The sequence below is a fragment of the Lepus europaeus genome, chromosome 10, assembly GCF_033115175.1.
Source record: "Lepus europaeus isolate LE1 chromosome 10, mLepTim1.pri, whole genome shotgun sequence".
In the NCBI taxonomy this organism is placed as follows: Eukaryota; Metazoa; Chordata; class Mammalia; order Lagomorpha; family Leporidae; genus Lepus; species Lepus europaeus.
In genome coordinates, this window is record NC_084836.1 from 97,293,247 (window position 1) to 97,308,141 (window position 14,895).

The window sequence follows — 14,895 nt, forward strand, 5'->3', positions numbered from 1 at the left end:
ACGCTGGAGCGGGCGGGGCCGCAGGGGCGCTGGGCGGGGCCTGGGAAACTCCGGGCCTCGGGGCGGGCGCGTTTGTGGCGCCCGGAGGCCGTGGCCATGGTGGCGCTCGCGGTGTACTTGGTAGCGGCGGTTGTCCTCGTCGGCCTTATCTTCTTCCTAACTCGCAGCCGGCGCCGGGCGGCAGCAGGTAGGCAGCGCCGCCGCGCCGGGGCCAGCCTAGCCGCGGCTCTCGGGCCCTCTCGGATCGCCCCGGCCGCGGCGCCGCGGCTCCTGCGCATGCGCCGGCGTACCTGCGCTGGCTGACGGGGATCTGCGGCGCGCGGCCGGCAGGCTGGGAGCATGCGCGTTTGGGGGCGTGGGGGAGGTGGCGGCCTAGAGCCCGGCAGGAGAACGGGCTAGTAGCGCGCTCCGAGCGTTCTGCGGGCTGCTCTCTTCGCCCCGCGGCGCTTCAGACCTCCAGGCCCAGAGGAGCCAGACTCGGGCGAACACACTCTGTCCCCCATCATCTGAGTGATGTCCGTTGGGAAGGCCTCCGGGGTTTCCCACTCCTCCAGGGCCGGCTGCTGGGCCGTCCCCAGGCAGGGGACGTCTGAGTGTTTTCTGCCTCTCCTCCCAATAGGGCAGCTATGCCGGCTTGCCCTTCCCTCCTCTCTCTCGTGCACCTGACCAGAAGACCATGTCCTTGGCCGAGACGCAGACACATCTGTCGCACCTCACCACCCCCATTTAGTATGAGCAGTGGATTTATGTATGTGTGTGTGTCTCTGGGCCCCCGGGCTAGCTTGGCACCTGCAGGCTTCAAGGGCGGGAGAGAGGTGGGTGAGGCAGGTAGCCTATGAGTCTTTCCGGGAGGGGAGATGCAGCCCCCACCTGAGAAGTGTACATCCCAGATAAAATCATGGCAGCCGAGGCAGGAAGTAGAAGCCCTGCAGTGGGCAGTTGATGAAACCTGGAGACGCCAGGGTGGGAGTCCCCTGACAGGTCAGTTGGAAAGGTGAGGCCTTGAGGGAAGAGGAGAGTTCCAACACGAGCAGGAGGGAGAGAGCTTGCTGCGTGGGGCCAAGGTGTAGGTCTGCGATGCAGAGGACTGGATGGTCAGACCGCTGTGGGTGCTGGGAGTCTGGAGGGAGGTTGGGGCTCCCAGCAGGCTGCTCCACCTCCGTCAGCAGCTTGTGTTCTCTTCCCCAAGCCGGTCAAGAGTCACCGCATCGTGAGGCAGAGCCAGTAGAGGCAGGCCGGGCGCCCCAGTCTCGGCCTCTGGAGCCGGAGGAGCACAGACCTGGAGGCAGGCCCCGGCGCCGAAGGGACCTGGGCAGCCGGCTGCAGGCCCAGCGTCGAGCTCAGCGGGCAGCCTGGGCAGAAGTGGATGAGGTCGAGGAGGACGGTGCCATTCCTGGTGAGAAGGACGCAGCCTGGTGGCGCAGGGCGCTAGGAAGGGGGTGGGCTATAAATTAGCCCAGGGTGGTGTCGGAGAAGACTTGGGACCTGGGCTGCCATTTTGGGGGCCAACAGTTCCAGGCCCTGACCCCTACTCTGCTGATCCAACTTCCTCTTCCTTCATGCAGGCTCTCAGTGTCCAAGCAGGTGGGCAAGTCTTCAGACCATCCAGAGGGTTCCTCGGTCTCCTCCTTATATCCCAGCACCGTTCTTGGAGTCGGGGTTCCTTGTAACCCCAGTAGGATTTAGAGATGAGACATTCTGTTGACACAAAGGCCCCCATATCCCTGCTGCTGCCAGACCAACAGGGCCCTTAGAATGTGAGAGGAGCGTCTCTTCAGCCCCTGATCACTGCCTTGAGCCTAGGGGGAGGCATCTGGGACTTTTGCCTCGTAGCCTTGGCAATGAGCTCCTTTGGTTCAAAAAGAAATCCACTGTTGTGCCATCCCCCCCCCCCCCCCCCCCCGTCTCAGACTTGAGCTCAGACACCCCTGCTGCTCAGCATCGGGGGTCTGTAACTTTTAGCTGGCCCTGGGTTGGCCCTGGGTTAGCCCTGTGATGGGGCTGCTGTGTTGGATTAGCTGTAGTGGGACAAAGGATAATCCTGGCCAGTGGCCAATCCTAAAACCCTCAACAGTTTCTGACTATAGCAAGGAGAATTTCAGATTTGGGGCCCAGATGAATTTCTCCATGAGGCCGTTCTGGCCTGAATTTTGGCCCGGAGAGAAGCCAGAGATCTCTGCAAGCCTGGACATCCTGCCCGTGTTCCCGACACTGGGCTGTTGGCACCTGGCGCCTCCCTCTTACAGCGATGCAGTATCTAAGTTTGTCACCTTTTACTTTGTTCTGCAGCCCCCTCTCCACTCCAGCACCCACATGCCCGTACACACACCCGAGGGGCGGAGGCAGCAGCAGCAGCCCTGCTGAGCTGGGACCTGAACTGTCTTTCTCTGACTTTATTCAGCCCAGGAAGAAGAAGGTGTTGAGAAGCCAGTGGAAGCGCATGTGTCTGGGAAAATTGGAGCCAAGAAATTACGGAAGCTAGAGGAGAAACAAGCGCGCAAAGCCCAGCGCGAGGCAAGCAGGAGGGCTGGGATGCAGCTCCGGGGAGCGGGGAAGAGCCCCACCCTCTCTGTTCCCCTCGGGGCTCCTGTAGGCGGAGTCTGGGCCCTGGCCAGTCTGGGAGGGCCAGCCTCTAGCTGGGGGCGGGGGATGTGCCCCCATGAAGACCTGTCTCCAGGCAGAGGAGGCTGAGCGGGAGGAGCGGAAGCGCCTCGAGTCCCAGCGCGAGGCAGAGTGGAAGAAGGAGGAAGAGCGGCTTCGCCTGGAGGAGGAGCAGAAGGTGAGGCTGACCTCTGACCCCGACCCGCCAGTCCTGCTTCCCATGCAGCTCCCCCGATTCTCCCGCCTGGAAGATGGGCCATGGAGCAGGCACGAGGGCAGGCCCTGGTTTACTTGGTTGGTGGAGTCGGATGCTCCTGCAAAGCAGAGCCTGCGCTGAGGTTTCCAGTGCGCTTAAGGTTATGGAGCGCTCCTGGTGCAGTCAGAGAACACTGAGGGGGGCTGGCTGGGGCAAGAGGGGACTGAGAAGTGAGGGCCTTGACGCTGTTAAAGGTACTGGGAAGAGAGGGTGGATCCATTAGGGCCTGGCATGGGGCAGGGGCTCAGGAGCGGCGGTTGGTGGGTGTTTGTGCGCCCGATGCTTCCTCTGGTCTGAGAACCAGCTTCCCAAGAAAGGGAATGGCACAGATAGGTGTAGCGTGGGAGAGCCAGGGCTGCCACAGCTAGGAAGACCTGTTGTCCGGGGACCCTGGATGGCAGGAAGCCTAGCTGTGGGTGCTGTAGTGACTGGGCCGGAACACAGCAGGCTCCTCTGTACTCACGAGACAGGTTTCCACCTTTCTGAATACCGATCCTGCCTAATGCCCTTAGATAGCCTCGCTCTTCCTCCCATACGCAGTTCCCTCTATTTTTTGTTTTAATGTTTTTGTTTTCATCCATTTGGGGATGTTTATCCAGCCATTTCTTCTCGTCCACATGGACTTGTATTTGTTGTGTACGTTGTGTGATAACCCAGTAGCATGTTACCTATCTTCTCGCCGGATTGTCCTATGTTGACTACTGGGGGCCCTTTCAGATGGCTCCTGTGTACATTCCCACCCCCTCGATGCTTTTTGAGCATTTTCTTGTTTTCTGGCACTGGGTTCAGACTCATCTTGAATATCCCCTGCCCCAGTTTTACTTTCGTGTGTTTTACAAAGAGTTTTTTTTTTTTACAAGATTTTATTTATTTGAAAGGCAGAGTGACAGAGGGAAGAGACAGATTGATATCTTTCATCTACTGGTTCACTACCCAGATGGCTGCTATGGCCTAGACTGAGCCAGGCTGAAGCCAGGAGATAGGAACTCCATCTCGTTCTCCCATGTGGGTGGCAAGTGCCCAAGTACTTGGGCCATCTTCTGCAACAGGATCAGAAGTGGAGCAGCTAGTACTTGAACCAGTACTCTGATACAGGATACCAGCGTCACAGGTGGCAACTTAATGTACTGCGCCACAACACCAGCCCCTACCTTCATGGTGTTTTTTGTTTTTTTTTTTTTTTTTGACAGGCAGAGTTAGAGAGAGAAACACAGAGAGAAAGGTCTTCCTTCCGTTGGTTTACCCCCCAAATGGCCAGTGTGCTGCAGCCGGTGCGCCATGCTGATCTGAAGCCAGGAGCCAGGTGCTTCTTCCTGGTCTCCCATGCAGGTGCAGGGCCCAAGGACTTGGGCCATCCTCCACTGCCTTCCCAGGCCACAGCAGAGAGCTGGACTGGAAGAAGAGCAACCGGGACTAGAACCCAGCACCCGTATGGGATGCCGCCGCTGCAGGCGGAGGATTAACCTAGTGCACCACTGCACCGGCCACTACCTTCATGTTTTAAAAAAATTTTTCAGGCCGGCGCCGTGGCTTAACAGGCTAATCCTCCGCCTTGTGGCGCCGGCACACTGGGTTCTAGTCCTGGTCAGGGCACCGATCCTGTCCCGGTTGCCCCTCTTCCAGGCCAGCTCTCTGCTGTGGCCAGGGAGTGCAGTGGAGGATGGCCCAAGTTCTTGGGCCCTGCACCCCATGGGAGACCAGGATAAGCACCTGCCTCCTGCCATCGGAACAGCGTGGTGTGCCTGCCGCAGCTAGCCTACCGTGGAGGCCATTGGAGGGTGAACCAATGGCAAAAAGGAAGACCTTTCTCTCTGTCTCCCTCTACTGTCCACTCTGCCTGTCAAAAAAAAAATTTTTTTTTTTTCTCAGGGACCAGCACTGTGGTGTAACGGGTTAAGCCACTGCTTTCAGCACCAGCATCCCACATGGGCACTGGTTTAATTCCCAGTTGCTCCACTTCCAGTCCAGCTCCCTGCTAGTGCACTTGGGAAAGCAGCAGCAGATCACCCGAGTGCTTGGGCCTCTGCACCCAAGTGGGGGACTCGGAAGAAGGTCCTGGCTCCTGGCATTGGTCTAGCCCAGGCCTAGCCATTGTGGCCACTGGGGGAGTGAACCAGCGAATGGAAAACCTCGCTCTCCCCGTTTTTCTTTCTGTTTAACTGTGCCTTTCAAATACATAAACTAAATATTTAAAAAGAATTTTTTTGTCAGTGCCCTGGAAGATGGGTTGGGTTTAGGAGGAGGCTGTTGCACTATGTGGGGATGACAAGGGAGCAACAGGGGTGGACTGAGGCATTTTCTAGAAGTTAGAGAGATAATTGGGAGATAGGGCCTCATCTCTGACCTGGGCAACAGGCTGAATGGCTGTGTGACTCCCCGAGCCTGGGCTCAGCAAGAGGACTGGATGTGAGGAGATCATGGGGTCTGTCTGGTGCCTGTGAGATGGCCCAGGCGGGTGTGTCACAAGGGCTGTCATGTGTTTAGGAGAGATTTGGGCAGAGATACAGCCGTGACAGTCACTAATGAGGAGGTGGTTATCAATGCCTTGGACATGAGCAAGGCGTTCAGTGAGAGCGGAGGAGAGAGAAGGGGCAGGGGTGGTGATGCCCCAGGGAGCTGGAGGGGAGCCAGGAGAATGCAGGAGGAAAGAGGGGCAGGTTGCTGTGCCCAAGGTCTCTGCAGAGTTGGTGGGGAGGGTTTGGGGGGCTGGTGAATAAGAGGAGAGGAAATGGAGGCTGGCTGTTTGTTCACGAAGCGTGGACAGGACAGGGTAGAGAGGGCAGGTGTGGCTACAGGGAGTGGTGGAGTGGCATCATGGCAGGCCATTCGAGAGATTTTCACCAAGTAGATCCCCTGAGCAAGGGGGGAGCGGAGGGGGCTGAGTGGCATTTTGCATGGGGTGGGGGCTGATGACAGGCAGGGCCTCTGTCTGTTGTTCAGCTTGGAGCCTGGGGAGTCGCAGCCGTTAAGGAGCTTTGTCGCTGAGTAAGAGCTGGACCTTAGGCCCTAGTGCCCTGCAGGGAAGCAAGGACCAGAGCTGTGGTTGGGTGGGTACGTGTCCCAGATACCCGACTCTTGCTCCTCTTTGTCCACAGGAGGAGGAGGAGAGGAAGGCCCGGGAGGAGCAGGCGCAGCGGGAGCATGAGGAGTACCTGAAACTGAAGGAGAGCTTCGTGGTGGAGGAGGAGGGCGTGGGCGAGACCATGACTGAGGAGCAGGTGTGCCTGCTGCCCCTGGGGAGCCCCTCCCTGCACCCACCCAGGCCACATGTGCTAGACCAGGGCCACCCTCCCATCCCAGACACTGGCCGGGCAGGGAGGAGGGAGTGGGTGTCAGTCCCCCAGGCTGTGGTGGCTCGAAGTCTTGTCCACAGTGGAGGTGGTGCCTCCGAAGCCTCACCTCAGGAGGCTCTGCCGCTTGTATGGGCAGGCGTGCAGGTGGGTGGACAGGCCCCCGGGCAGGTGGCAGTCCTGGGAGGTAGGCCAGCACAGACCCTGGTGGTCCCTGTTGGGGGGCTCACTGTGACTTCTCTGCCCCTCCAGTCCCACAGCTTCCTGACAGAATTCATCAACTACATTAAGGTAAGAGGCCGCGAAACAGCACGAGTGTCGGTCCCTGCCTCGCGTGTGCGTGTTGTGTGCCTTCTCCTCCGGCCCGGAGGGGCAGACATGCGCGGGGCTGCAGGAGGTTCCATCAGGTTCGTGCAGGGAGGCCCAGAGGCTGAGCTGCTGGGCCCTAGCGAGGGGAGGCCCTTCTCTTCCACCCGAGTGTGCAGCGGGCTGGGTGTGTGTGGGCGGCACGGGCCTCTGATGGCTTCCGCACACCCAGGCTTTGACAGCTCCCCTGCTCCTCAGACCCCACGCTCAGTGAGTCACCGTGTTTCCAAGTCTCTCCACGTGTGTTTCCTGTCAGTCCTTCCACACGGAGGCTCTGCCGAGTTGAAACAAGCCTCCTCTGCCACGTGCTCCTGCTGGGAACTTGGGTCTGGCGCAGAGACAGGACGGTGTTTCCTTGGGAATGTAGGGTGAGCGAGGCAGCGGTGGGCTCCCTCCGTCTGCAGCCACTGTGCAGGCCACACGATGCCGCTCGGGGTTGCATAAGAGCATCTCGCTTGGCAGCCCTGCCTCCCACAAAGGATGTGGTGAGGGGACAGGTTTGCCAGTGCAGCTCAGAGGTGCAGAGGCGGCTGAGGGGAGCAGTGCAGAGGGAGCGGGGGCGATGGTGGAGGTGGTACCCGGGCTGCCAAGGAGCCAGGACTTGCATAATCCTCCCCCCATCTCTCCTGAGAGACAGCAGTGTTTTGATGCCTCTCAGCAGCCTGGGGCCCCGGGTTCCTTAGAGGGAGAAAGGCTGGCCGGCCGCAGCCTCAGGCTGGTGCGTCCCCCTCTGATGGAGGGCTTTGTCCACCAGGGCAGGCAGGATAGCTCATACTGGCCACTGCTGTTGGGAACTCTCCACCCTCACCTGCCTAGGAGACAGCAACATGGTCTCTCCTCCAGGAAGCCTTCCGAGGTGGATTTAGAAGAGGGGGTCAGCTTCAGTGTGCCCCTCTCCTCTGCAGAGGGGAGGCCCCCTGGGCAGTTCTGACCTCACCCTTGATCACTCCCTGGAGGTGCCATTCATGGGGGGTTCCGTAAACTCTGGAAGTTTAGGGGTTCTGCTGGTGGTGAGTTTCCCAGAGCTGCTGTCTTGCAAGGAGAAGGAGACCTTCTGGAATTCAGCCCACTCACTTTCCTCCTCACTTCAAGGAGACAGGCCCTTCCGTCCTAAAGTTTGGGAGCCAGAGAGCATTTCTACACAGTGTAGTTCCTGTGAGGTGTGGGGTGGCTGAGTCTTGTCAGGCCCCTCGCCCTCCTGACCAAGGTTGGGTTTGTTGGTTTGTTACCGCATGTGCTTTTGGCCTTAGCAGCACCTCAGCCCAGGTCCTTGGGGACCAGCTGTGGTGATGTCACGTCCCTGCTCTGAGCTGTCACTAGATCTCTATTCCTGCTCTCTGCGTGGTAGGTAGAGGCCGACTGGCCAGATCACCTTGCGCTTGCCCACCCCCGACCCAGCCGCCTCTCACTCGCCTCCCTGTTGGCACATTCGGTTTGGCATTTCAAACAAGTCACATGCCATCTGCAGCCGGGAAGGTGTCACCGTGTCACTCCTCCCCCAGCTCACTCGCTGTGGAAGATCATGGAAATGTGAAGGACTGCCCGCCTTCTCTCAAGTGCCATGCTGTCTGTGGGGGAGGCTGGGGCACCTGCCGTGTTTCCCGTGTGGACCCTCAGCTGTGCCCCACAGCTGAAGTTTCCACTGCGGTGTGAGGGCAGCACGTGGAACGGGCAAGCACTCAGGAGTGTTAGTGACGGTCATTTTAAGGGAGGTCTCTGTGCTGCTGATGTGTGAAGAGGATGGGTGGAAAGCAGTGTGGGCATGTCAGGCTTGTGGGGCGTCCAAGCAAAGGTGACGCAGCAGTAAGCTCCCACTGCCTGTAGAGAGCCCAGGACTTGGGGGGCCTTATCTGCTCTCCCGTCCATGTGCTCACCTGTCCCACCAGGTGGCCTGTGAGTTCAGGGGTAGGAGCTGTGTTTGTTTACCATCATGTCCCACTTTCTCAGCGCCACATTGTCCTGGTAGGTCCTCAGCAAATACAAGTCCTGGCGACAGTTTTTAAAAATAGCTTTTGGTGACTATCACTCCCTTTCTTCCAGCATGTCTGTGATGTTAAAAAGATACAGCTAGATGCAGAAGAAAAGGAGGCAGTGGGCCCTGGCGCGCCTGTCTCTAGTAGCCCCCCTACACCCCGTCCAGGACTGGGCAGGAGGCTGGTGGTGCTTTGGGGCAGATCCCTCCTCCCAGATGGGGAATGAAAGCACAAGTGTGCATGCCCCTGTGTGAGGGTGACTGTGAGAGTTCGTCTTTGTGAGGGAAGCAAGGCTCTCCCACAGGAATGTGGGCAGTGCTAATCCAGCTACCCACTACAGACAGCTCAGAAGGTAGCCAGGCTGAGAGGCACTGCCCGTGCTGAGCGTGCCCCCTTTCCCTCCTTACAGCAGTCCAAGGTTGTGCTCCTGGAAGATCTGGCTTCCCAGGTGGGCCTGCGGACCCAGGTAAGCCCGAAGGTGGCCTCCAATGGGGTCAGTGTAGCTGGCAGAGGAGGCCTACCCTATAAATAGTCTTGATGTCCCTTGCTCCCAGTGAGAGTGAGTAGAGTGGAGGAAACTCTTGACACCCAGCAGTCTTCATTTTTGATAGATGGATTAACAGGCAGAGGAGAAGAAGAAAAATCCAAACCTCTCATCCCACCAGCCCCAGCCGAGTCCAGTTACCTTGACAACTCTTGCAGACGGGCTGCACCAGCCTGGTGACTAGACATTACCACTGCTCCACTCAGCTCTCCGGAGGAGAGCCGGAGGGAGGGGGGTCTGCTGAGCCGGTTCTCCTGAGGGCCCGTCCAGATGACAAGCACAGAGTTGGGGGTGCTGTGAGAGGGGCAGGTGATTTGGTTACAGTGAGAGGAAGATTGAGGTATTTGTTTTGGGGACATCAGTACCCGCCTCTGTACTGAGAACTGTTCTCCTCCTAGGACACCATAAATCGTATCCAGGACTTGCTGGCTGAGGGGACTCTAACAGGTGAGACAGGATGAGAATCAGTCACTGCCCGCCCTGGCCTTGGGGAATGTCTAGCCACAGGGGGCTGCAGGATGAGCATCCCAGACCTGGGAGGGGAGTGCAAAGAGGGGCACTAAGTAGCTGGATGCAGTTACAAGGAGGGCACCCTGAAGCCTGGGATGGTGCGGGGTGAGCAGGATGGGAAGGCAAGCCTGAGTTGAGATGCTTCACCAAGACAGGACAGGCATGCTGAAGACCTGGAGGGATCTGGGGCAGCTGCGAGGAGTGGGCAGGCCCCCTCAGGCCAGTCCACGAGGGTCAGCCCACAACCTGCCTGTGCCCACAGGTGTGATTGACGACAGGGGCAAGTTCATCTACATCACCCCCGAGGAGCTGGCTGCTGTGGCCAACTTCATCCGACAGCGAGGCCGGGTGTCCATCACCGAGCTTGCCCAGGCCAGCAACTCCCTCATCGCGTGGGGCCGGGAGTCCCCTGCCCAAGCCCCAGCCTGACCCTAGCTCTTCCCTCTTGGACTTGGACTTGGAGCTGGTATGGCCAGCCCTCCCCACCAGCCTGTGGCAGGGATGGAGTGTGGCCAGGCAGTTGCAGATTAAAGGCCTGTGAGCACTGCTGAGCTTGGTGTGCTTGGTGTAGCCGAAGGGCCTGGCCTCGGATCCTGGATGAGCAGGTGATGTCTAGGCCTCAGAAGGGAGGGTCCCTTGGCAGCTGGTGGCAGTCCATTTTTATGAATTCATTCACTCCGGAAACCCTTGTTGCATGCTTACTGTGTTCTTTTCTGCTTTGTAGCCCAGTCCCCAAGACCTAGATGAGGTATTTCTCTCCCTCTGACCCCCGTGGAGTAAAAGTAGGGAAGCCTCTTAGGCCTTATCTGTCTGAACTGGGGAGGGAATTCTCACTGTGTTTAATGCAGATTGAGGAGCCCTAAGTAGGGCTGAGAGCCCCTAAGGAGAAGAGTTAATGAGAAGGGCAGGGGTGGAGTCCTGGGGAGCGTCAGCCTTTAGAAGGGAGGGAGGGAGGGAAGGGGAGTGCAGGAGAGGGGCTGGGCCAGCTGCTGGGGGCAGGTGGGAGGAAGGGGAGGGCTGGCTTCAACAGGACAGAACCGTGCAGTGGAGAGACGTGGCTCATGGGGTCAGTCCTGTGAATCCAGCCCTACGCCTCCCATCAAAACCAGTTAAATGGTATAGGTGATCCCACACCCTGGTGGATGTGAGGACCATCTGCTGAGGGGTGAGTGTGCCGTGGGAGACGCGTGTGTTCTGGGAGCTGTTTGTGGTGTGAGCATCCTGTGCTGAACGAGAGGCACGTGTTTAAATGGGTAGTTCTTATGCAAGGTGGCCTCTGAACACAAACCAGCTGCTCCCTCTGGTGCCCGGTGGGGGAGACAGCACTCTGTTCCAGCTCAGGAGGGACCATCTAAGTGGATGGTGATGCCAAGGCAGGGCATCAGGCTTCCAGGGCAGGGCCTTCCTGAGGGGTTGATGGGTGCTGCTTCCATCAGCAACAGGCACTTGGAATCAGTTTGTGAAGGACCACAAGCACTGCTTGGGAGGCCATCTGGGGCCAATAATCTAGTTGGAGAGGGAAGAAGCAGACATAGATAACCACAGGATGAGGTCAAATGTACAGCTAGATCTGGGGTTCCCAGCCCCAGTTCATTAGTATCACCAGGGGAGTTTCCTGTAGTCTCAGGCCAGGCTGCACCTAGGACCAGTTGAATGAGAACCCCTGAGCATAGACTCAGAAAGCAGTAGGGGATTCCAATGTACAGCCAAGGCTGAGAACTGGAGTGGGAGACAGCAGTAAATTTGCAAGTAATTAAAAAAAGAGCAAGGCCACAATTCAGGGGCTCTTCGTCCTTGCCCTCTGCCATCCTCTGCCTCTGCCCTGCAGGTAGTGAGATGGCTGAGGCTGCCCCGGCGTCCCATCCCCAGGGCCAGTCATGGGAGAAGGGCAAGTGGTGCCTCACATCCTGGAAGCCAAGACTCAGTGTCCCAAGAATTCAGCATGGAGGATACCTGCAGCCCTTAGTGTATTTTCAGTGTTTGAGCTGTTAGTGTACTGCATTAATAGTACTGGCCGCAGCGCAGGAGAGGAAGTGGCAAGTGGAGACACAAGGGCAGGTGATAGAAGTTTCCTTCAGCCACCACACGTCTGTCTGCAGGGCCAGGGTAAGAAGTTCACAAAGCCTTTACAAAAATTAAGTCTGGTAACATATTTTTGGATCTGTGTATTCCCATGAAGTTGATATCCTAACTTCCATGGTGCAAGAAGAATGTTAATATTCTGCTTGGCCTTTAGGAAGGACCCTTATGCTTCTCAAGCAGCTGTGAATTAATGAGCCTAGTCGGGGTGGTGACTTGTACTCCTTTTTATCTTGTATCTCAGTATTTTACAGTGGGGTTTATGGGTATAGAGGAGTCTCTGTTAGCATTATAAAATAAGGCATCAATTATATAAAAACAGAAAATTAAATGTCACAGGGAACCCTGCAGAATGTAAGAAAAGCACAAATCACCTATCTAAAGCAAAATGTGCAGATCATGCAGAAGAATGGTAAGGAAAAGGCACTCTCCCCCCCCCCCCCCCCCAGTTTTCCTTTAACTTAATTTTCATGGGGGCTTCTGTGTGTGTAAACATCAGCTTATCCGTTCATGAAACAGCATGTAAAAGACCAGCATGCTGGGATCATAACCATTGCAGTTACGGCTTTATATCATTCTAGATAACCTCCGTGACCTTTACTGGTAATTCCCAGGAATCTTTGGCCCAGTTCCGGGGGTTTTCATTTCCCCATAAAGCTGGTACAGCTGTAAAAAAGTTTTAGTACAAACATCCAGACTTTAGCATGGATTAAAGTGCCTCATCTGTCCCTGATTTGGCATTGAGATCTAACTGCGCTGTCATCCCAGAGAAGCCCCAAGTCTCCTTCCCAGTGACATGATGGAGGACCCCAGAGGATGATGCCGATGACCTATACTGATTTTTTTTTTTAAAGATTTATTTATTTATTTGAAAGAGTTACACACACACACACACACACAGGTCTTCCATCTTCAGGTTCACTCCCCAATTGGACAATGGCCGGAGCTTTGCCAATCCGAAGCCAGGAGCCAAGAGCCTCTTCAGGGTCTCCCACGTACCAGGTGCAGGGACCCAAGGAATTGGGCCATCTTCTACTGCTTTCCCAGGCCACAGCAGAGAGCTGGATCAGAAGTGGAGCAGCCAGGACTTGAACTGGTGCCCATATGAGATGCTGGCATCGCAGGCGGCAGCTTCACCCGCTAGGCCACAGCAGCCCCAACCTATACTGATTTGATAGTTTCTGATGTGCACCTCTTCTGTGTCAGTGAGGCTCAAGGTATTCAGCTGCTTTTTGGCCATTCAGATTCTGTGAGCGAGTTATTTCTGTTTTACCTACTTATCTATAGACCCAAGGGTTTTGCAATTTCATTTTTTCAACTAATGTTAAGTTCCTATTAGGTGTTTGTGTTAGTTTTACAGTGCTGCTATAATACAATAACACCAAGTTAGTGTGTAAAACAACACAGATTTAATTAAATTATGTAGATTAGTAGTCCAACACTTGTGGGCTAAAATCAAGGTAAAGGCTTGTTCTTTCTGGAGATGTTGTTGTATTTAAAAGAGAAAGGTCTTCCATCTGCTGACTCAGTCCCTGAACACCTGCAGTGGTTAGGTCTGGGCCAGATTAAAGTCAGGAGCCCAGAGACTACATCCAGGTATTCCACATGGTGACAGGGACCCAAGTACTTGAGCCATCATCTGCTGCCTCCCGCTACTGGAAGCACATATCCAGGACTCAAACCAGGCACCCTGACGTGGGATGCAGGTGTCCCGAGTGGCGGCAACTCAGTCGCTACGCTGAACGCCTGTCCCAGGATGTTGTTACGGAGTTTGCAGAGGCCACCCCCATTTCTTGGCTTGTGGCCCCTCACCATCTGTGCAGTCAGTTTTATTGCATCTCTGTCCATCCTACCTCCTACAACTTAGAAGGACCCTTGGGATTACACCCGGCTGACCTGAGTATCCAAGCTGATCCTTTTTTAAAGATGGCTGATCAGGAGCTGGCGCTGTGGCTTAGTAGGTTAATCCTCTGTCTATGGCGCCAGCATCCCATATGGGCGCCAGTTCTAGTCCCAGCTGCTCCACTTCTGATCCAGCTCTCTGCTGTGGCCTGGGAAAGCAGTAGAAGATGGCCCAAGTCCTTGGGCCCTTGCACTCGCGTGGGAGACCCGGAAGAAGCTCCTGGTTTCAGATTGGCTCAACTCCGGCCATTTGCGGAGTGAATCAGCAGATGGAAGACCTTTCTCTCTGTTTCTCCCTTTCACTGTAACTCTACCTCTCCAACAAATAAATAAAATCTTAAAAAAACAAACAAAACAAAAACAAAAAACCTGCCTGATCAGAAACCTTAATTCTATCTGCAAATTTAATTTCCATTTTCCCTATCATTCACAGATTCTGGGGAGTAGGAATTTTAAAAAAGGATTCTACCCACAAGGACCCTATAGACTATTGGGGAAGACAACAGTTAAATCAGTCACACAGTTTTCTTTTACATTATTTGTCAGATTGTAGCATTAAGATCATTCTAACTTTATAAGTTGAATTAAGGAGATTTTCATCTTTTCCTATGATTTTTTTAAATATTTATTTTTATTTATTTGAAAGACAGTTACAGAGAGAGGTAGAGCCAGAGAGAGAGAGAAGTCTTCCATTCTGCTGGTGTTTCACTCCCCAAATGACCACAATGGCCAAAGCTGAGCTGATCTGAATCCAGGAACCAGGAGCTTCTTCCAGGTATCCCATGCGGGTGCAGGGGCCCAAGGAGTTGGTTCATCTTCTACTGCTTTCCCAGGCCATAGCAGAGAGCTGGATCAGAAGTGGAGCAGCTGGCACTCACACCGGCGCCCATATGGGATGCTGGTGCTGTAGGCTGGGGCTTTAACCCACTGTGCCACAGTGCCAGCCCCTTTCCTACGATTTAAATAAATCTCTTTAGAGATTGGGTGAACTCAGCTGTGGGGCTGGCAATGTGGCATAAAAGGTTAAATGGAGCAGTTGGAACTCGAACTGGTGCCCATATGGGCTGCTGGCACTGCCTGCGGCAGCTTTACCCACTGCACCACAGTGCCCGCCTCCTAATCTTGTGATAATACAGTGATGTACAGAATTTGTACTTAAGGCTTTAACTTCTTTTTCCTTTACTTTTACAATCAAATACATCAGTAACTATCTTTATATGTAGATTATTTGTGATGGTGTTTCTTCTTAGACATGGGTTGCTGGGTCTTAAGGTATGCACATTTCATATTATTTCATACTACTAAATTGTCCTCCCAAAAGGATGTACCAATTTATACTCTCAAAACCACCATGTTGGCCGGCGCCGTGGTTCA

The 14,895-nt window shown here is 55.4% G+C and overlaps 1 protein-coding gene across 1 annotated transcript; it reads left to right on the forward strand.

The window, feature by feature from the left end:
- Nucleotides 1-35: 35 nt before the first annotated feature.
- On the forward strand, nucleotides 36-10,087 carry DDRGK1 (DDRGK domain containing 1). The gene is made up of 9 exons (XM_062203936.1): nucleotides 36-187; nucleotides 1,190-1,396; nucleotides 2,402-2,514; nucleotides 2,678-2,779; nucleotides 5,953-6,075; nucleotides 6,400-6,438; nucleotides 8,896-8,952; nucleotides 9,429-9,477; nucleotides 9,803-10,087. Exons 1-9 carry the CDS (start codon nucleotides 97-99, stop codon nucleotides 9,967-9,969), a joined length of 948 nt encoding a protein of 315 aa, XP_062059920.1. The 5' UTR covers nucleotides 36-96; the 3' UTR covers nucleotides 9,970-10,087.
- The last annotated feature ends 4,808 nt before the right edge of the window (nucleotides 10,088-14,895 follow it).